Source organism: Idiotropiscis lumnitzeri, chromosome 18 (assembly GCF_059441095.1).
Source record: "Idiotropiscis lumnitzeri isolate Australia: NSW breed Sydney's pygmy pipehorse chromosome 18, RoL_Ilum_1.0, whole genome shotgun sequence".
NCBI lineage: Eukaryota > Metazoa > Chordata > Actinopteri > Syngnathiformes > Syngnathidae > Idiotropiscis > Idiotropiscis lumnitzeri.
In genome coordinates, this window is record NC_142408.1 from 13,403,221 (window position 1) to 13,424,092 (window position 20,872).

Below are 20,872 nucleotides of genomic sequence, written 5' to 3' on the forward strand. Positions count from 1 at the left end.
TTGACGCAACGTTCAAGGGTCATGAAAACAATGGGAGTTTTGAGACTTAGTTTTTGTGAAAAAATAACTGGTAAGTTATTTTTGTAGCAGTCTTCACCGCTTACACTAAAATGTGTGATTGAAATAGATTTTGCCTTCATGATGCTAAGAGGTCTTATAATCGTTTCCTGAACATTTGTTTAATTTTACACACTATATAATATATAACTTTACAATTTTTATGAATAAGGCCGCAGGGTCGAGGCCGGAACCGTACAAAGATAAAAAAAAAAGAGTCAAGTGCCCAGCTCTGGTTATTTCTCCGCCCACACCTGCATAGTTAATAAGAAAACAAGAAGCCAACTTTGACATTTTATTTTCGATAATACTCGTCAATTAATTTCCAAGTGCATTTCCACATACAAATGTGTAACACAAGAACAGCAACAACAATATATACATTGATTACATGTATAGTAAAAGAAAGTGGTATATATTTTACATGACATTTTATCTTGACATATTACATGTAGAGTATGTAAGAGCACTTGGCGAATATAACAGTAAGTGATGGCTGCAAACCGAATTTGTTAGTCCAAATATATATAGTGCATCACATACAATCATAAGAAAAGTGACAATTGTCCAAAACATATGGATAAGGCCGGAGGGCCATGCTGGCAGAACTTGAGTCCTTACCCCTAGCGGAGACTGCATTCAATATCAATTTTAACTCCTAGTTGGATGATTTACTGTACTAAAGCACTATACAACAGCAAGCATAACTACTCTCTTAAGGTGCATTCAGCCTTTTTCCCTGCTCTTAATATATTGAAAATGAAAGAAATACAAATAAGTTGCAACCTCTGAGAGTCACAATCAGCAATGATTGACATAAGTATAAATAGTAGCACTGTTCGAAATAAAAAAAAAAAAAAGAATGGACAAATATACACTCAATATTATGATCCATGAATCAACTGGTATCCAATTGGTCTTTTGCACACCGTATCATGTAAAGGCGGGGGCGTGGTAGGCGGCATAATAACAAATCATGTAGCAAATTTTATTTCGTAGATCAATTTAAGATATTTTTCCATGTTAGGGAAATTCACAGTGACAACACAGCATTTGTGGCAACTGAAGAGGTCAGTTTCTTCCACACGGGGGAACTGGAAATCAAACCAGCAAGGTTAAATAACTGCTACATTGCCGATTTGACCCATCAAATATTTTTCCCCAAAAGAAAGGAGAATGGTTAAAATGACGCCGTTTAATGTTAAGCAATTATTAAGTCCACAATAGGTCACTCTGAGATGTAAGAATGTACATTGATAAACATCGTATGGTAAATTACTGATAACTAACCACAACATTATGACCACTTGCACTATATAATGACATTTGATACAAGAGCTGTGAAATTACAGTATATAATCCTCAGTTCTGATGGACATTGTCAAAGATGTATTCAATATATTGTGTTTACTATTGTTGTTTTAGATGGCAATGGTGCACAAATGTACAGGATCATAATGCCAGCCATGTCTGATATTTTTGTAAATGTTTCTCACATTCTCTGATGTGTTAAATGTTGTCAATGTCAATTTTTGAAAGCTACTTTTGTTTACTCTGCTTCACTGGTGAAGGTTAGCTGTTTGTAAATGCTTGTCTGTGTGTGAAGCACATTGAGTTGCCTTGCATAAAAGTGATATATAACTAAAAATGTGTTGCCTTTCCTTTTATCAAACGTGAACATAATAATCTTTAAGGTAGAATATTTTCATACAGCTCAAGTATTTGATATTACATTGTGCAAGTGGTCATAATGTTATGGCTCGCGAGTGTGGAGCGCATCTACAGAACGTTGTTGTGTCATTACAGAAACAAAAGGTATTATTCTTGTCTATTTTCAGAAAAAGGCACAGATCCATTGTGTACAAAGGTAAAAACAAGTCAATTTAAACAAATATTGAATGAGTTAGACACCAAATAAAAACACAACAAACATCTTGCATAATAATGGACCATAAACTTTTTGGTTAATACGGGAAAAGTGACTCAGCATTTCAAAAACCTACACAAAGCGTGTCTATATGTGAACTCACAGCAGCATTGTCATCATGCACATTTAATGAAAAAGTCACAGAGCCACGGTTGCTTCTAACTGTGGTAAAGGCGTATGCGCTGTGATATGGCGCCTCGACACAGAGGGCAGTTCTGCAGGGCGTCACTACAGACCTGACAACAGCAAACGTGGCCACACGGCAGAAAGATGACTTGAGCCTGGAGGAAAATAAAGTAAAACAATCATTTATTACACAACATGTGAAAACACTCATTCAGCTTTGCAAATATGCGACAAGACTAATTTATTTTACCCCTTTCTCCATGCAGACCACACACTCTGAGCCTCCTGGTCCCTCCACTGGGCTCGGGGCTGATGGCGTGATGGGGGTACCGGGAGTGAGTGGCGGGCTTGGGGTCATGGTGCTGGAGGTGGTGGGAAATGGAAAGAAGGAAGAGGACGGCTCTGGAGGGTGAACTTCTTCGCTCTGCTCCACCACCTTACATGCACCTAAGAACCAAGGTGATATATGTGCAAATATAATTATTAGACAGAAAACATGTTGCATTGCTGGAAATGGCTGTGAAATAAGAGTTTATCATGAAATGCACACACTGTTCCACCTTAAAACGCTTAGAAGGGACCAAGGAAGTGCCACCAACGACTGAGCGTTTGTGCGTCCTATTCTGCGATTCAGTCCCAGGTGCCTCCAACATTGTGTAGCAGGCAGCACATAAAGATAGGTGGTAGGCTCCCAAACATGCGGGACATAAATGATGCCATTCATCGGGCTTAAGCTGAGCCCTGCAAGGTCTACAGCACAACAGGTGCAGCAAGGCACCAAATGACACGATGGTGGATCCGGTCGAGCATGGGAGAAACTACCACTAGTGAAAGAAAAATCCCATCTCAAGCCAAAAATGCCATAGTTAGCTCAGCTGAGAACGTCAGAAGCAACAAAAAACTATATCAGGAGTGAAAAACGCAGCAAAACCCAAAGTGGAGCCACCGAGACTGTGTCACCTAAGAAGCCTGACAAAAGTCGAACTACTATCAATGTCTCAGCTACTAAATTTGACAGCAGTAGTCAAACTTACACCTCACCAGCCGTCAGCACCGACTCGCCCCTCGCGAGGCTAAAAACGAATGTTCGATTTGGTTTTCCACATTAAATATAAATTGAGGTTAAATGTGCAACGAAAACAAGATCAAGTTTGACAAACTATTGAAATAAAGTGTAGTTTTGAAGTCACTCACGTAGTCTGACATTGCAACGGTGATCCTGTAAACACCGAGCACATTCGGTCCATATCCGACTGTTTGAAACCGACATCCAACAATCCTTGTTCAAAACCGCTTCTCCTCACAAGGGTCACGGGCGTACTGAAGCCTATCCCAGCTGTCTTCAAGCATTAGGCGGGGTACACCCAAGATTGTTTCCGAGCTATGATTACCGGTATATTATCATACATTTTGAATATGACATCATCAGCGTGTAATTCTTGCAACTATTTAACTGAAAAATCATCCAAGACTATCGGTACCTAAAGCAATGAGCACGTTCGACAAAAGGGATAACTAGTATTATTCCAAATAAAACTGGATTCATTTTCTGTTTACAAAAAAAAATAAAATAAAATTGAGACTAAAGACTAAACTATGATCATGTCTTGTCGTTGACACTCACTGATAATACTTCCTAGGTTTGAGATACCCTACTCAGAATTTATGTGCCTGAAAACCATAAAAAAGTAGCGCCTATGTACTGTCCATGGGGCAAAACAATCAGACAATCAGATACATTCCTTCTCACAGTTTAATTTGCCATCCATCCATCCATTTGCTAGATCGTTTATACAATATAGGGTTTGCTGACAGGAAACAACACCCTGGAGTGGTTGCCAGTCAGTCACAGGTCACATGGAGAAACGGGCAATCATTACTTTCACATTCACACTGCCACTGAGTGGGAACTGAACCCATGCTGTGTACACCAAGGTCAAGCGAATGTACCACTACATCATCACTGACACCGTTTACTATTGTATAAATAAATTCTATGTATGTTTTAAACACTAGTAAATACAGTATTTTTGCATTGTTAAAAAAAGAACATATGCTCCTTTATCATCACTATAATCAATTCTATTAAATGTATAACATATTGTAGGTGTAAGGCGTGCACGTGTGTTTTACCTTCAGGCTTGCGTTCTCGAGCCCAGTTCAGAAGAGCTTTTTGGATGCCAACTTCAGCAATTCCGAGCTACAAAATCAAGGTGATATATGATGAACAAAGAGACTTTAAACTTCCCACAAATATACCATGCTTTCCAATTTAAAAAAAATAACAGTAAAACTAGGACAGAAAAATGGATGATGACTTGATTACGGGGCAGTGTGTTGCACCCTTTTATAATTTAAACTAACTGTTATGCACTGGGCTTGACAAATTTATGAGACCACCACTGAATTGTAAAGTTGATACCAGAGCTGGGCACTTGACCCTTTTTTGCCGGTCAGTCCCCTGCACGCCGGTCGCAATCTGGGTAGCCTTCCGGAACGACCCTTCGGCCTTATTCATAGAAATTGTCGGCCCCGGATTTTGACAAGACCATGTAGATTAACAATTACAGTGGATATTTGCATAATTTCACAGTTCTGGTGCAAGGTCAGGCAATTGCCACACATCAAAGCGAAAGCAAACATTTATAAATAGTGTTGTATTCAGACCTTCTTCAGGTCAGATGAGTTCATGTGATGAAGGGCCTCAGTAGTCACACGGTGGTGAGCCATGATGGGCAAGTAATGCTGTGCGGACAGTTTGCATAGCAGATTTACTAACTCCTTTTCCACACCAGCTTCCTGTGATAGATAAACATGAGAAAAAAAAATATTTCCAGATATTTCAGCAAATGATGTGTGTTCTGTGTGGCGCAGTACCTGCATGCGGAGTGACAATGGCTTGGCATCCAGCAGTCTCTGGTACTGAATCATCCAGTAGTTCTGCTGTGTGGACTCCGACTTCAGCTCCATTTCCGCCTGGAAATCCAAACAGGAATAATGCTGTCATTAAATCACTTGACCTCGGGCGATTAGTGGAGGAAATACTAGTGCTGCTCTTTAGATGTTCATTGACTGATTTGTGTAAACTGAGAGTCAATAAAAATATACGCTAAAAATATTGTCCTGCACTTATTTATCAATAAGAGCAAGAACTGAAACTCAACTACAAAGACACACAAGTTCCATAATAGTAAAAAAAAGAGAAACATGACAATTCTTCGACAATAGAACCTCCAAAGTCAGACAATCTGTTCTATTCACTTGTTGACTTGAGTTTTTTTTTAACTATATAATGAAAATAAAAATAACAGATTCAGGGGATTGTCATCAACATAACATTTCAAAATGTTTAGCTGTCACGCAAGTATGATTATAGTTATCTAAATGAATGTGAATATTGAGGTAAATTCAATTTATTTGTCATGAGTTCAACTGAAAAGCAAAACTCATTATATAGATATAGTACACACAGATTGAAACATTTCAAGACTTTTTCTTGATTCTCATAATTTTGATTATAGCCTACAGCTAACAAAAAACCTCCCTAATCACCATCTTAACAAATAAGAATATTACGTATATCGATTATCAATCAAAATGTGTTAGATATTAGTTGTGCCTCCAAGGACCAGATTTCGAACATAAACATTCTAGTTTTGCAAAGTTTTATAGGATTATAGTTTCCCCAAATTTTGGTTGAATTTAAAATTTAATGGTGTTCAAATTTAGAGGTTCTTCGGATCTTAAACAGAATTTAGACCTGGCCACCTCTAGCTGTACTGAGTTAATACTGACTGTAGTTGGTATAACCCCACCCCCCAAAAAAAAATTTAAATAATTAATTAATTTAAAAAAAAAGCAAACCATTGACACTGTCATAAAAATGACACACCTAGCAGTTCAGTTTGCTCACCAGAACTTGAAGTAGTTCTTGCTCTCTCTGGTGCTTCTGTTTCAGCAGTTGCTGCAACAAATCCCCTAGAGCTGTGCGCTGGTCCACTAGCACTTCCTACACACATGCACATAAGCACGGACACACACAGATTGACAAGGTACAATAATTAATTTTGCTTCTACCATTACTAATTTAATGGAACATTTTCTTAACTAAGGCCTAATAAATCAAAATTAAAAAAAAAGAACGTCGTGTGAATGAAAAAGAGTGAGCTACTTATATGGTGATGAGGATGCAACTAGGTTATATGAGGATAAGCAGCTTGGACAATGGATGAATGGATATTAGGGATAAAAGTAGCATCCTCAACATAAAGTCAGCCTTGTTCAAGGAAAAACAAACAAGATACCTTAACGCCACCTTATAGGATTGTATGATAATTCCTTTTAAAGCAATTTTAGCGTAAAAGTACTACCTAGAAAAACCACTTTCCACAGTGACCAATATACATCATTTGATTTTGTGGTATTTAATTAAGGCGGACCCACCCTGACAACTCATATGGTAGCACAAACGGCAGGGCAACGCTTCGGTTCAGAATTGTGAGCAGTGCTTGGACAAACCTTTAATCAAAATCAATGCGGCACTTTTAATCACTGAAAGGATAACGCTGCTATTACTAGAATTTTGATTAATTTATGATATGTTGGATTGTTACCAATGTAGGAAAGCATGCAGTAAAATCAAACAAGTAGTCAAAAGAAAGTGAAAACAAAGTAGTACATGAGTGTGGGCAAATCAAAACGGGGAGTGACACCTACCTGCAGGGTCTCAGCATCCAGATTGCGTCTTTTAACTTCAAGTTTTGTCAGCTGCATTAATTCACCCTCAATAAGCTTGATCTGGAACAGTGAAAAGGCAACATGAAGCTAGCAGGGAGAAGCAGCATGCTGTGGACTGCAAAGGTTAAGATGAAAACCCATGATGATTTAATGAAATGTGGTTTTAGATACAGGGGGTTGATGTATTAAATATCTTAGAAGGACTACTTTAGGCGCTGTCGTTGAAAGTATTGCCAAAGTGCAGATCAAAGGTGGGATCAGAGTTGATGTTTAATCAACAAATAGACGATACGTCTCACAAGTGTCAAATTGTAACTTACAATCTCTAGCAAGTCAGAGTCACCCCAAAAATAAATAAATAAAGTCGAGTCTCAACGAAATTTGAAGCAAGTCATAAAAGTTTGCTCGCTCACAACATTGTTGGCGCGATAATACATAAATCAAAAAGTTTAAATTTAAAAGAAAAAAAAATAATCACTGATCCCACAAGAAAAAGTACATAATCTAAATAATAAAGAATGAACTTCTCTCAAGATGAAATGAAAACAATTTATAAAATCAGTGTCTGCGCTTCAATAATTTAGAAGAATGCATGTTATTTTTCATCCTACTGCAATTGGCTGGCAATTATAACTTGACAATTCAGGGTGCATCCTGCCGACTGCCCGAAGTCGGTTGGGATAAGCTCCAGCATGCCTGTAACCCTCGCGAGGACAAATGAATGGATGGATGGATGGATTTTCCTTCATACAGTATGACTGGCATGCGGTTTATGCAGTGACATTAAAATACTGAAATCCGCTGAATGTGGGAGTAAATTTACAATCATCAGATTTAAAAACTACTAATGGCTGATGTTGGGCCGAAACCTCATTAGTCACAATTTGGTAAATTTCATATTCTTTCAAAAATCTATACTATCGGTCAATCCTCAAGTGTCTGTCAGTTTTCCAATGACGACTGAAGTTTCACGTATTGTGTATTCATTCCACGAGGTGCAAACCACGCGTTTTACCATCACATTTTTGCCAAAGTCATCACAACAAAATAATCCATCTAACATCCAATCCACTTATCGTGACAGGGATCGTGGAGGTGCTGGAGTCTATCCAGCTGTCTTCGGGCAGTAGGCACGGTACACCCTGGACTGGTTGCCAGACAATCGCAGAACAACATAATCCATCAATTCAAATTGGTGATCCTCAGAGTTGTTTCTATTGCGCTTGGTGTTTAGGTTGCCACTTCACAATAACAAGCAATGCTGATTGGGTTGCCAGGTTGACATGAATGAAACAAAAATTTCTCAATTTTCTTTTTGTTCTGCTCTCCTTCCTCCTAAAAATGGATACATAATGTGTTAAAATGCAAATTGAACACAATCAAGATTTCTTGTCATGTCATGTAGTTCAAGTCTAAGTTAAGTCGAGTCACTTAGATACCAAACGCCAAGTCAAGTTGTTCCCAAGTTTTTAGCAAGCATGTCGCAAGACCTAAAAGTAGCAAATCGAGTCTCACTCGAGTCGAGCTATAAGACTCGAGTCCTACATCTCTGGCGCAGACCATTTGTCTAAGAAACCTGCTTCCAATTGAGGTTCATTTGAGGTTATTCAATAGCAGTTCGGCAAAGTAGGACACCTGGAATTTTTCCAAAGTAGCTGCTTCAAAACAAACTGGCTAACTTCCTGTTTAATTTCGAGCATGTGTCCTTCTGTTATTAACATCATCGTCCAATGCACTTTGTTTTCATGGGTGGAATTGACCAGTTTTTGAAAAGGGAGTGCCCCTGAGTGAGTTTTCGGGGTGTCGTGTTCGGGACCCAAAAAATAGTAACATTTTCCCCAGAAAGCACATGCCTGTAAGAATTGCTGAGCTTTCAGGCATGTTAAATTCATTTATTAGAAGAAGAAGAATAAACAATGATTCTAATTAAAGCAGAAAGCAGCGTTGAAAAAGCCGTAGGGAGGCATGTAGGGAGGTATGGAGGTGGATAAATGCAAATTTCATCACTGCGCTCAGGCTTGGATTCTTACTTGCTCAATTCTGAAGTAAATATCCTAAGGTCATACGACACCTGAAATGGCAACTTTGAAAAATTCCATGGTTGTTATATATTGTAACAAAATTTGGCAAGTTTATGCCAAATTAATTTTAACCCTCCAAAAAGTTTTCCAGTAAAATAAATTAAAATAACCCAGCGATTTAAATAATGTCCTCACATTTCCGTTACCAGGCCCAAAAAAGAATAATGACGACAAAATTAAAAAGATCCTGAAGCATTTTAGAAAACCCTGCCCAAGAACTCCATATATCAAAACAGATAAGAACCAAAGACAGGTTAGACCCTCACTCCACTTAATACAGACCTGGTTGCGGATATAACCATGGACAGAATCTTTCTGCAACTGCAGTGCTTGGAATGCTGCTTTCTGCATCTCCTCCTGGGTTCAAGCAGAAGTCATAAGTGTTCATGGAGCTTAAAAGGTTATATTCTGTATTAATCAAACAATGGATTTTACTACCGTTAAAAGTATAAAAAAAAAATGTTATTTGGTGACTGAAGACATACCTCTTGTAGAATGTGGGCAATGGCTTTAGATTTGTCCAAAACTTGGATGGCTAGCATCTTATCAAACTTTTTCTCCAGATTATCCATACTGTTTACACAACAAGTAATAAAGCCTGTCAAACATCATGACACTTTGATTGATTACTTCTGTCTGGGTGCATTACAAACCTTCTGTAGGCCTCAGAAACCAAGCTCTTTCTACGAAAGTCGCTGGCCTCTTGCAGGAGGCTCACAGCACAGCTGTCTGACAGCATCTTCTGCATGGCCGCTGTAAATGATACGGAGGAAAAAAAGAATGATTTATAAAACAAAATTAAGCATGATATATTCTTAAGAGGGAAAGAGCAAAAATACAACAACAAAAACAACAACAACAAAGAGCTGTAACAAAGCACTTTCCATATGGTGTAATATAAATTAGCGGGAAGAAAATCCGTACATCAATTTCGTCTTCAATGCATGTTTCTGGGAAGGAGAGGAAGCCCGAGCACGGCATTCAGATCAATTCCAAGTAAGCGCTTAAAGAACACACAATTCCTCACAGAAAGGCCGAAGAAAAGATTCCAACTCGAACATTTTTGCAACAGTGCCAACCAAGTTGTTGCACAGTTTCACCATCTTAGAATCAGTGGCAGTTAAAAAATAGGGCAGATGCGAATTAGAAGCATGGTGTATGTTCCTGCAATTGATACGTAAGTTGGCTTACTAATGCAGATGTGAACAAGTCAGCTATTTAAAAACTCCTAATGGACTTTGTGACACTAACATAAAGCTTCTTAAGAACATTCTGTCAAACACATTTTACAAAAACAATGGTGTTCCCTTGCCATGTCGTTCTTCTGGTTTGGCAGCTTTAGTTCTTTGTGGGTTTTTCTAAAATATACATGAAATAAATAAATAAATATATACAGCCATATGGGCAGCCATATTGCGGAAAGACGAGTTGTTGACTTGTGATTGGTACCCGGCACAAGATTAACCAATGAGAGCATGAGTGGATTTTTCACGTGAACTGATTGCCCGCAATGACCCAGCATCTTCTCTTGTTTTATTTTGCCAGTCTTGTCTATGTTAATAAACAAATGGAACTTTTGAACAATGTGCTGTTCGGAAACTCAATGTTATTCAAATGTGCCATTTAGTTAGTCAAAGTCAAGACAGATAAAGGGATAGTAAACAGCTTTTTTCAGAAGCCCAGCCACCCGACAAGTACGGCTCCCGCAGCACAATGAAACATAAGCAAATAAAATGTTGAAGTGTTTGTTAAAGTTTGTCTTCAAACAACTTATTTTAAATAGAACCCTGTGTAAAATTTTTAAGCCAATTGTTGTGGCGTCCAACTTGCATTACGCCACGGCAGGCTAAGACAAGGGGGGTAGAAACATTGTTGACGCGCATCCAACTGGTGTGACTGTCTATGGCGGCGCATCCATCGCTAAGCAAATGACAGGCACTTACTTGTCTGTCGTACTCTTTGGCTGCTCTTGCTTTCTCTCTCTTTCTCCGCAGTAAGAGTTGGCCAATGTTCCACGGTTGTTTTATGCTCCAATTCAGGACACGTTGCGCTCGCAGTCGATGTTTGTTCACGCTGAATTGTACGCTGAATTCTACACTGAATTGTACGTTGAATTGTACGTTGAATTGTAGGCTGAGTTGTACGCTGGATTGTACGCTGAGTTGTACGCTGAATTGTACGGTCAGCAAAAGGTTTCTTCCCCTTGCTCACCCAACCACATGATCCAAAACCAAACAACTACCCACAGGTGAGTGCAACTATTAATAAGCGAAGACCACTCCCCCCGTGACATCACCAATCACCATAAAGTGGAGTGTGTGCAACAAAAGAAAACCACCCAACACTGTACGGCTCCTACACCAATATTAGAATAAAGATCACAACTTTAACAAAGTTATCAGCCAACGTAGGGCCGGGCGATATGGCTGTAAGATACATTGCGATATAAGTATTTCATAATGGTTGATATTGATGTATAGTGATGTTTTTTCTCTTTTTTTTTACTGTTGAGCCCATGGAAAAAAGTTGAAATTTATGTAATTCTATTGTACGATATTTTCATTGTCCTGTGAAAACAACATATGTTCATTGTATTAAATTTTTTTTTTGTTGTTAATGGTGTTTTCACATTCCAGACAATAATAATAATAATAATAATAATAATACATAATACATAAATGTCAACCTCTATTCAGCGTTTTTTCACTTTTTGCGGAGGTTCTAGTCCCCATTAATTGTGATAAGCGAGGGATTACTGTAATCATGAATGCAACAAACAACTATTCGAAATCTGGGGTCTACTTTTTACAGTGATATGATGACATATATGTTATATATAAATTATATATATTTATTATTAATGTTTATTAATTAAATATTTTTTGTCTTTTAAAAATACAAATTTACAGTCATACTCAAAAAATTAGAACACATTTGGAGAGAATGACTCTACACACCTTGCTCTCAATGAAATTGTGACCTTATCTACACGTATAACCAGATTCAAGAAGTGTTTCTGGCTCTGCTTTTACTGTTTAATTGGAAAGTTTTGTGTTTTAACGTATGTGTTTTGGGGATCCCAAGGAAATGCTTCACATATAACAAGATACAGTAATACTGTTCAAGGTTCTTTGCAAAAAATTTTTTGCCTTACATGTTTCAGCAAACTGCTATTTAGTGGACCGTAAAATGCTACATACCGGCCACCTCTCTTTTCCTTAGAGAGTTCGCTTCTTCCTGTGTGATAGCAGTCAGATGTTCCAAACGGATCCTGCCAGAAAAACAAACAATCAGTGGATTGATTTGATTGATTTGATTCAAACAGCTGAATGAAAGGTGGTCAAATATTTATGAAACAACATAAATACGGTATACTTAATCAATCAATCCCGTGAGCAAAACGAATGCATTTCAATGATTGGTTTTTACTATAGTCCTTAGTAAATTCTTAGCATCCAAGTGGATCACAAATTTTGCAGCATCAGAACTTTTCCACTCACCGATCTTCTTCCATTGCTTGGAGAAACTCAGCACTTTTTTTCTGCCTGTAGAGGTAAAATAACATAAATAAATCAAGCAGTTTATTTATCAAGTGGAAAGAAACAGCTTCCCTGTGATGGCCATCCGCATGCTGCCTTCATGTCCTACCTGTTATTATCTAACAACATGCTGCTGATGCGACAGCTGATGTCGTCTTCAGCGTGTCGCACTTTTTCTAATAACTGCAATCTCTCAGACTCCTGGACCCGCTGCTGCTGGGTGACGCCCTGCTCCAGACGCTCCTGCTCCTAAACATCAATGCAAAGCTGAGCAATTTAGTTTCACTTTTCTTTTCATTTCTGACAGCAACTTATGATTTGACCAATCTAATATTCAAAAGGGGAGCTAGTCAAAAACAAATGCTGAAAAGTTCTAATGTGTTCCTAATATGTGCCGAATGTGTAGAGAGAGGAAACTGGGCAGTGACAGCACTCATTACAATAAAATTTGAGATCAGGATACCTGACGAACGGAGTTGAGGATGTTTACTTTCCGAGAGGTATTCATGAGCAGGAGCTGCGTGTGCTCATTTTGTTTCTCCTCTCTGTGTCGCTCAAATGCCAGTTTTTCCTCCTGCTTCTGGATCTGACAAAAAGGACAACAAATATTTGTTTTGCTGATACAAAGATGACATTTTCTCCTAAATCCCTTTCCCTTAATGTTTGAACAATGTTTGTTTTCTTTTAGTTTGCAATTTGAAACTGGTGTTCTGCTGAAAGGTGGAACTTTGCTGTGATCTGACCACAATACATTGGAAGAACAAAAGTTTTGTCAACACTAAAGACAATAAAGCATGATGGCAGATGAGTCTATATATGGTCTGGTAGGAAACAGAGACAGGGGCAGGGACAGGAACAGCATGAACTGCATATCCCGTTGCTTGATTACAGCTCCGGCTCTATTTCAGTTGGACTTCAGTGAGAATGAAACCGTAAATGAAAACCTCAATTTTGAAGTGGAAGACACATACCTTTCTCTTCTCATAATCACTGAATTTATTCTGCAACAAAAAGTGAGGAAACATTTAATATGCCAAGTGAACAAGGTATACTTAAAATACATTACAATACAGTGTCATGAGATTTACTACAGTACAGGGAGTCATCTACCTGCCAGGCGACATCCACGGCATCCACCCAGTCAGAGTTTTGTTTGCCACTGTCACTTTCCAGCACAGGCAGCAGATACTGGGATGGAGGGCAGTACTCCTCTCCGAGCTCTAGGGAAAAAAATATTTGTATTCAAAACTACAGTCAAACCTCTTAAGAGGAACCTGGAAAATTACACAATTTAAAATTTGTCCCAAATTTTCAAAACATGCCACTTAAGAGACACAATTTTGTTGGCTAATGAGCTGTCAGTAAACAGAAGTTAAGAGGAAGAGTTGGTGTTAAAATGTTAATTAAAACCTGCATGAAGTATCTCCACAAAACGACATATATTGAATTGAGATATATTGAACTGATGCCAAGAGTGGTTAAGCAACTTTTATACTTGAATGATCTTCATGAATCTTAAAATATTACATGCCTGCAATATCAATCTAAAGATAATAAAATGGCAACAGCTTCATCCAGGAACAAATTATTGCGATTTATACTTTTCTGTGGTGAAAAAATTGCAAAAGCAAAACAATTTTGCGGTTGATAGTCACATATTATTGTTTGGGCTTTGAGATTTGAATGTTATGCCAAATAATAAGTAAACTCAATACTTGTGTTTTTTTTTATTTCTCTGGCCTATAAATTACTTTGGTTTAGAGCGGCGCTTCTTTAATAGTGTGGCGGCCCTCCCCTGGGGGACGAGGGGGGGGCACAGTGCGATGCTGAGGGGGGCTTGTGTGACCCTGGGGAACATGCCGTAAAAATAAAGTGTAATTGCACATCCACTCCAGTAGCTGGCAGTGGCGCTCTCATTGTCTAGTGTGTGCAGGGAGTATTAACTCTACGCTGTCGGTTTCTTTTGCAATGAACATGCGATTATTTATAGTTGCCTTGGAGAGTGGGTGGTAGGGTGGGGGCGCGAATTGTTTTCTTCTTGTTAGGAGGGGCGTAACAGAAAATAATTGAGAAGCACTGGTTTAGAGTAATATTAAGGCACTCGGCATTTAGTTCCGTTTTCTATACTGAAAAATTAGGAAAACCTAACTCCTGAACACTTGATACTTAAGTGAATTCACATTGGCATGGAGCAAAAACCCAACATAAACAGTTCTACATAAACATATTGTAACTGTAATTATACGGCGTCAATGCACTCTAAAATAAAATAAATAAAACAAAAAGATTTGGACGAGAGATACAAAGAGAAAAAGAAAAAGTGAAGTAATGATACATTTTCTGGTTATTTAATACATCCTCACCAGAGCAAAGGAAGTGCTGGATGCTCGCTGTACCTCCCACACACACAGATGCAGGAGGATAGGTCATTGTGGCCGCATCCAGTATGAGGTTCTGTCACAGCAAGTTTATACACACAACACATACATACACACACACAAGCACTCGTTGTGAGAAAATGTTTTGTGGGTTGCTCCTGTTTTTTAACACGACAGTCTGAACTGAGGTGAAGGTGAAGGTGAACACGTACCTCCAGTGTGCGGATGTAAGCAAAAGTATTGGGAATCTGGATGATGAGGTTGTCACTCAGGTCCAGAGTTCGTAAACTGCACAGAGAGCTAATTGTCGATGGTAGTTCACTGAGGCAGTTGCCTAAAGTGATGCGGAAAATACCACAGTAAATTCTGAGTGACATGAAAATGAAATCTAACACTCAGGCACAAACAAGGAGTAAGAATTCAACCTTTCAAATTGAGCGTCTGCAGGAGCTTTAGATCCCCAATGGATTCTGGAAGGGCCTTTAAACGATTCTTCTCCACATTCAAAATCTAAGAATACACAAATGGCAACACAAGAGAATACTATAATTAATATTCATGAACGAAGAAAAATTATTTTTTCAAGAGTTCAGAGGAGCTCTACCTGCAGAGATGTCAGCTTCCCAATGTCTTGTGGGAGTGAATTGAGCTTATTATCATGCAAATCCAAAACCTTGGTTAGAAGAGAGACGGAGAGAAATATGTGCTAGGTCAGGAAATTTCAAAGTGAAAGAAAAAAATAATTGCATTCTCTTTACGTTACTGAAAAAGATGACATGGTTCTATTTCGATTAATAAAAGGCCAGTTTTTAAACATTTGCTTTTTTTCTGCAATATAGATTTGATCTTAGGGTGGGTTTCTTCCAATATTTGATATGTTTTACTAAATTTTGATTACAATATCCCCTTGTTATTGAACTATAAATGTGGACAAGATTGTTGCTACCTGTATGTTCATGAATAAACCTGACTCACTGAAGTGTGTCGTTTAAGGAGGCAAAACGCGTGCTTCTGATGTTACTTGTACGGTGGCATTGAAAGGACAAAATTGAAATAGATACAACACAACATCATTGAACTACACGCTACTGCAAAAGCCACAACGGATTTGCAAAAGCCACAAGACAACAACATTGAACTACAGTGCTGTTACAAAAGCCACAACGGAACTGACCGGAACTCCCACGGGATGGGAAAAGGCGCGTCTTGCGGGAGTTTCGGTTACTTCCGTTGCCTCTGCACTTCCGTTGCCTTGTGGCTTTTGTTTTTCGGTTGTGGATTTTGCAATAGTGTGTATATCAATGTTGTTGCATTGTGGCTTTTGCAATTGTTTTGACACTTGGTTTCCTTAGACCAAAATTTATAAGGAGAATGTATCAAAATTCTTTCTCGAGAGGGAAAGTACTGTACTGCTATGCATGGTTTCAATTTAAGTATAAAATGTACAATTTTGATTGTCTAAAAGTGAAAACCAGTTGTCCATTTATTATTAAGTAGAAATGTCTTTGTCTATATACAAGCAAAATAAAAAAAACATATAGAATATCCAAATACGCAAGGATTTGATTCAGTCGGATATCCAATTCCCAAAATATTCTATAGCTGCAGAAGCTTCAAGTGGCCGAGGTCATGAGTGACGGGACTACGCAGTACTGGCGCACTCTATACACAGATCACGCACAGTCGTCCATGGGGCGCACAATCTCATCAGCGGGGATGCATTGCCACATCGTTGAGTGCGCATGACATGTGTGCACACGCTCGGAGTGTGTATGAAGCGAACCTCGCTCCTTTATCTTTTACAAATTTACAAACTGGTCATGTGGAATGGTTTGAAAAACTTTATGAAGCTACCAAATCTACTTTGTGGGTGCTCAGGTTTCCTCCAGCATCCAAAACTATGCATATTATACAGCCATAAAATGGAAAAACAACAGAGAAATATCTCAAAATAAACAATATATTGATTTGTTTTTTTGTATTAATTTCTTTCAACATATCTGGTATTGGAGCACTCCAAAAGTAATTAAATGTATTACTAACTGCATTTTTTAACAGATAATTGAATAGACCGAAGCACCCCATGTTTGGAATAAATGGGTCATATACCTACCGTTGCTGACCATTGTTATTCGGTTTAATAGTAGAACTTGATCAAGTCTCTTCTAACAATTCAGACTAAATAATAAGCATGTATCATTCCTGCTCATATTGTATCGGATGAATGCGGAACTTTAATTTAACATGTTTAGAAATATCTTTGTACACGCCTGAGACAACTCACTCCTTTGCGTCAAGTCAATTAGCATTCCTTTAATGTATTCGGGACCTAAACCGATCAGTGATTTATAGTCCAGTAGCAGAATTTCGAATTTCGATTCTCAGCTGAGTGCAAGCCAATGTATCGTTTATATATGTTCTGATGTCTTAGTTCTGGTCAGAACCCGAGCTGCAGAATTCTGAATGAGCAGTGATCATAAAAGTGTGGGAGTATCTTGGTTAAATATTGAAAAGCGATTTAACCACGCATTGAAATAGTTTTGTGACCAAAGGACTTTACCTTTAGAGTGCCAAGAGAGACGATGTCACTTCCTTTGGGAAGCAGTGACTTGAGCTCATTGCTGTGTAAGATGAGGACCTGTGGAAGATCAAAACAAGAAATCAGTTCAAATTATATTATAGAGTCATAAATAAAACACGTTCTAGGTATTCTGTTTTTAGCTTACTATGTTTTTACCTTCTTCTGGAGAACTTTGCAAATCGAAAAGGCACTTGGAGGGACCTAAGAAAAAAGCAGGAAAGAATATTCACTGCAAACACATACTTGCAGATTTTCTTTTCCAATATATTTTTGTAAATATTTTTAGGGGGGTGGGTTTCCATCCCAATAACATTCTGAATGATGCTTCCATTAATGATCCCCTCATTTAAGTCTGTTGTCTTTTGAAAACATCCATGATGGCTTGCATTGGGAAAGCTCAGTGGAATATATTTACACCATTATCGATGTATCCTTTAGGAGCCTCATTTGCGATTGTGGTCACTGTTCCCAATACTGAATCATAACTTATGTTGTGCCCAGCAGCATGAAGTAAATGCACTAAGTCCGTTGCACATGGAACTTAGTTTAAAGCACCTCCAATAAAAATGTATTTCAGCAGAACAGATGCAGGAAAGACAATGTCTTGAGCAGTTTGAGCAGCTTGCTGTTAAGGTTTGGGGGTTTTTTTTCTCCATTTTCTTGGTCACCATTATTAGTGCAAAGGAGTCATAACTTCTTTCACTTGATACTAAGCCATCCCTAGTGATGGGCACTCTGAAACCACAGCTCCAGCGCACGTTTCAAACCCGGAAATAAAATTAGTGCACATTAAACTAACTATAAGCAATTTGCTTGATTTTTTTTTTGTTTACTCAAAAACACTACACAAAAACATATTTTTTTGTATAAAAAAAAAGGTATAAAAAAAGTTTGCATGGGAACAGACAGTGAAAAAACATTCTCACCTCTGACAGCTCGCAAGAAGAGATGTCCAGGATGTCGTCGGCACCTGCTTCCTTTGACTGGAGAATAGCAGTTAGTAGGTTTTGTGTACATTTCAACATTATTTTTAATGTAAAAACATATTCTGTAAACATACTAAACCAAACTAATAAATAGTGATGTCAGCCTGGTGGTCATCATCATACTTTAGGCAGTCATTGAATGCAAGGGATTTATATATATGTATTAAAATGTTTGGTAACTAAGATATTCAATCAGAATCCAATGTACGGCATGACTAAACCTCTTGAAATTGAGGCACTTGCGCATAAAATGTTGGTAAGATTATATTTTGGTGAAACCTCTTCAATCACATTTTGATGGTTCCCCTTCAAACCAAATGGCTGCCCACTTGTGTGAATGTAAAATCTTGTACTGTGTGTACATGTTTGTTATTGTCTTGATAAATTATGGTAAATGAACATAGTTATCCTTAATTACGAAGAGTTTTGACGTCATTGAGGTATAGCTAAAACACACACACACTAATTAGCAATTTTTATACCCGACACAGCTGATATTCAAGTCTCTTCTGGGAGTCATCACTGGGTTTCTTCTTTCGGAAGAACAGAGGCATCTTGTATCCTTGCTGTAATGCTGTCAGTCAGGTCGACTGGGTTTCACTTCAGCCAGTCCACTTCAATCAGAGCCACTCACTTGAAAAGGCTGATGGACCCGTTGAAACCACTCAAGCCACTTCTTTCTTGTAATCTAAAAACAAGTCACAATGGACATTGGTTCTTTCCTTTAGAGTAAAAATTATTGACCCCCACTCCAACAAACCAACAAAATATTTATCGTTATGATTGTGTTTACATTAATTCTCATCCTTGCACTTTATTTCAATATTTACTCTTTGATAAATATGTATCTTATTTTTTTCTACATTTCTCCCTTGCATAATGTTCCTCTTGAACTAATTTGATTTAAAAAAGGGTGGGCCTCCAGTGAAGATGAGCGCAAATGCATTTGGAGCGTCAACCAACATCATCAGGCGTTCGCTTTCGATGGATTTTTTTGGAGTGAGAAGCGATCCGAGGTAGCTCGAAAAGCGTAAATTTAATTGAAGGTCAGACCTCCATCTGCGATGTGAAGTGGGCGGGTCATTTACGAAGCTAGCAACGCAAATTCCCGTAAGAGCTGGACATAAATAATTAACAAATACACTCCAGCTAACTAAGTCACCCTTAAAGCAAATGCTTTAAAATTTGCCGATTTTTTCTCCCAACACTTGGTTACTTAAGCATCGACTATACCGAGAATAAAGGCATGTAACCATTTATTATGATAATATTACATAGCAAAACACGGCTAACCCTAAACTATTACGAAAAACAAACACGGACGTTACGTTTATACTCACATTGATTAAGTTCCTACTTTGGGGGTAGATGTTTCTTGAAATCAAATAGATGGTTTTGTTTGCCAATAGTTTGCATTAACCATCACTTTAACGACGAAATGAACAAAACTCGATCGGCCACTGACAAATTCTTAGGCATTACTCGCCTACTTGCCGAAATATATAGTATACATTCTAGCTATGAGCACCAGTTCGGTCCGAGATAATCCTTGGGTAAATTCGTGTTGGTCCTGACCGCAAAAGAGGTGTTACTGTCAAAACACTCGGATACGGACCTCAAACTTCTTCGTTTTAAATTTTGGTGCATCATAGTTTGGAACTGCACGTTGCTGCCTACTTCTGGCCAGTCATTTGTACGCACGTACGCATTGTCTTACAGTACAATACAAACCAATACAACTTTATTTATAAAGTGCATTTCACAACAGCCCGAGCTTACATATCAATACTGTAGTGGTACTAAATTGGAGTGTAGTAGTCATTCTCGAATTTTTCTTTATTAATTCCCAAAATGTACATTGCCGGGTGTAAACATTTAAAAATTGTCAAACCAATAGCAAACATCCCAGGCAAATTCGATTATATTTCAAACATTGTTGAGAATGTCGAATTGGTGACAGAGATGCCGGACTTAAATACCCTCAGCCTCTCCTCTTCAAATGAGTTCATGGACTGGATAGGAAAATTAAAATATGATACATTTCTGTACACTTAAATAACGTTATAATGTGGTGGCCTGATTTTTTTTTCATTTTACTATCACGACAGTATCCCAATGGTTCATATACACAGTATGAGCTTCGCAGTCATCCACCTGTTGGTAAAACTGCATGAATTCAGACTTGCCAGTAGTGCACGGTAGGGACAAGAAACGTTATTTTAGTGCCGATAGTTAGTTCTATTTTTAATAGAATACTTTTTAACCTCCAAAACGTATTTTGCTAGAGCAATTAAACCAACCTCTGTTGAGCTGTGGCAAGACTGTTTTCTAATTCAGTTACATCTCGTAATCAAGCTGCTTAGTTTATCCACTAGAGGTCTCCCTCTACTTGTATTTAAAAAAATCCGCGGTGTTTGTTGTCCACGACTGAATGCTTACAATGGGTCATTCCAGAATTGG

General features: G+C 38.2%; 1 protein-coding gene across 1 annotated transcript; it reads right to left on the reverse strand.

The window, feature by feature from the left end:
• Positions 1 to 339: 339 nt before the first annotated feature.
• Positions 340 to 20,032, reverse strand: lrsam1 (leucine rich repeat and sterile alpha motif containing 1). The gene is made up of 25 exons (XM_088281692.1): positions 19,753 to 20,032; positions 18,895 to 19,100; positions 18,353 to 18,409; positions 17,583 to 17,627; positions 17,406 to 17,483; positions 15,450 to 15,518; positions 15,271 to 15,355; positions 15,058 to 15,179; positions 14,831 to 14,921; positions 13,578 to 13,687; positions 13,439 to 13,468; positions 12,931 to 13,053; positions 12,577 to 12,716; positions 12,429 to 12,473; positions 12,129 to 12,199; positions 9,582 to 9,681; positions 9,414 to 9,501; positions 9,211 to 9,285; positions 6,827 to 6,907; positions 6,024 to 6,119; positions 4,988 to 5,086; positions 4,778 to 4,909; positions 4,244 to 4,310; positions 2,361 to 2,557; positions 340 to 2,265 (listed from the first exon to the last, which is right to left on the reverse strand). The coding sequence occupies exons 2-25, from the start codon at positions 18,964 to 18,966 to the stop codon at positions 2,143 to 2,145; spliced, it is 2,196 nt and encodes a 731-aa protein (XP_088137818.1). The 5' UTR covers positions 18,967 to 19,100; positions 19,753 to 20,032; the 3' UTR covers positions 340 to 2,142.
• Between the last annotated feature and the right edge of the window lie 840 nt (positions 20,033 to 20,872).

What these genes read in the sequence shown, in the direction of transcription:
- lrsam1 (XM_088281692.1), bottom strand. Translation starts at nt 18,966, where the DNA reads ATGCCTCTGTTCTTCCGAAAGAAGAAACCCAGTGATGACTCCCAGAAG. An exon ending in CCAGCACTTCCTTTGCTCTG is followed by an intron (nt 13,688 to 14,830) that starts GTGAGGATGTAT and finishes TTTTTTCCCTAG; the next exon opens with AGCTCGGAGAGGAGTACTGC. An exon ending in TCGAGAACGCAAGCCTGAAG is followed by an intron (nt 2,558 to 4,243) that starts GTAAAACACACG and finishes CTTGGTTCTTAG; the next exon opens with GTGCATGTAAGGTGGTGGAG.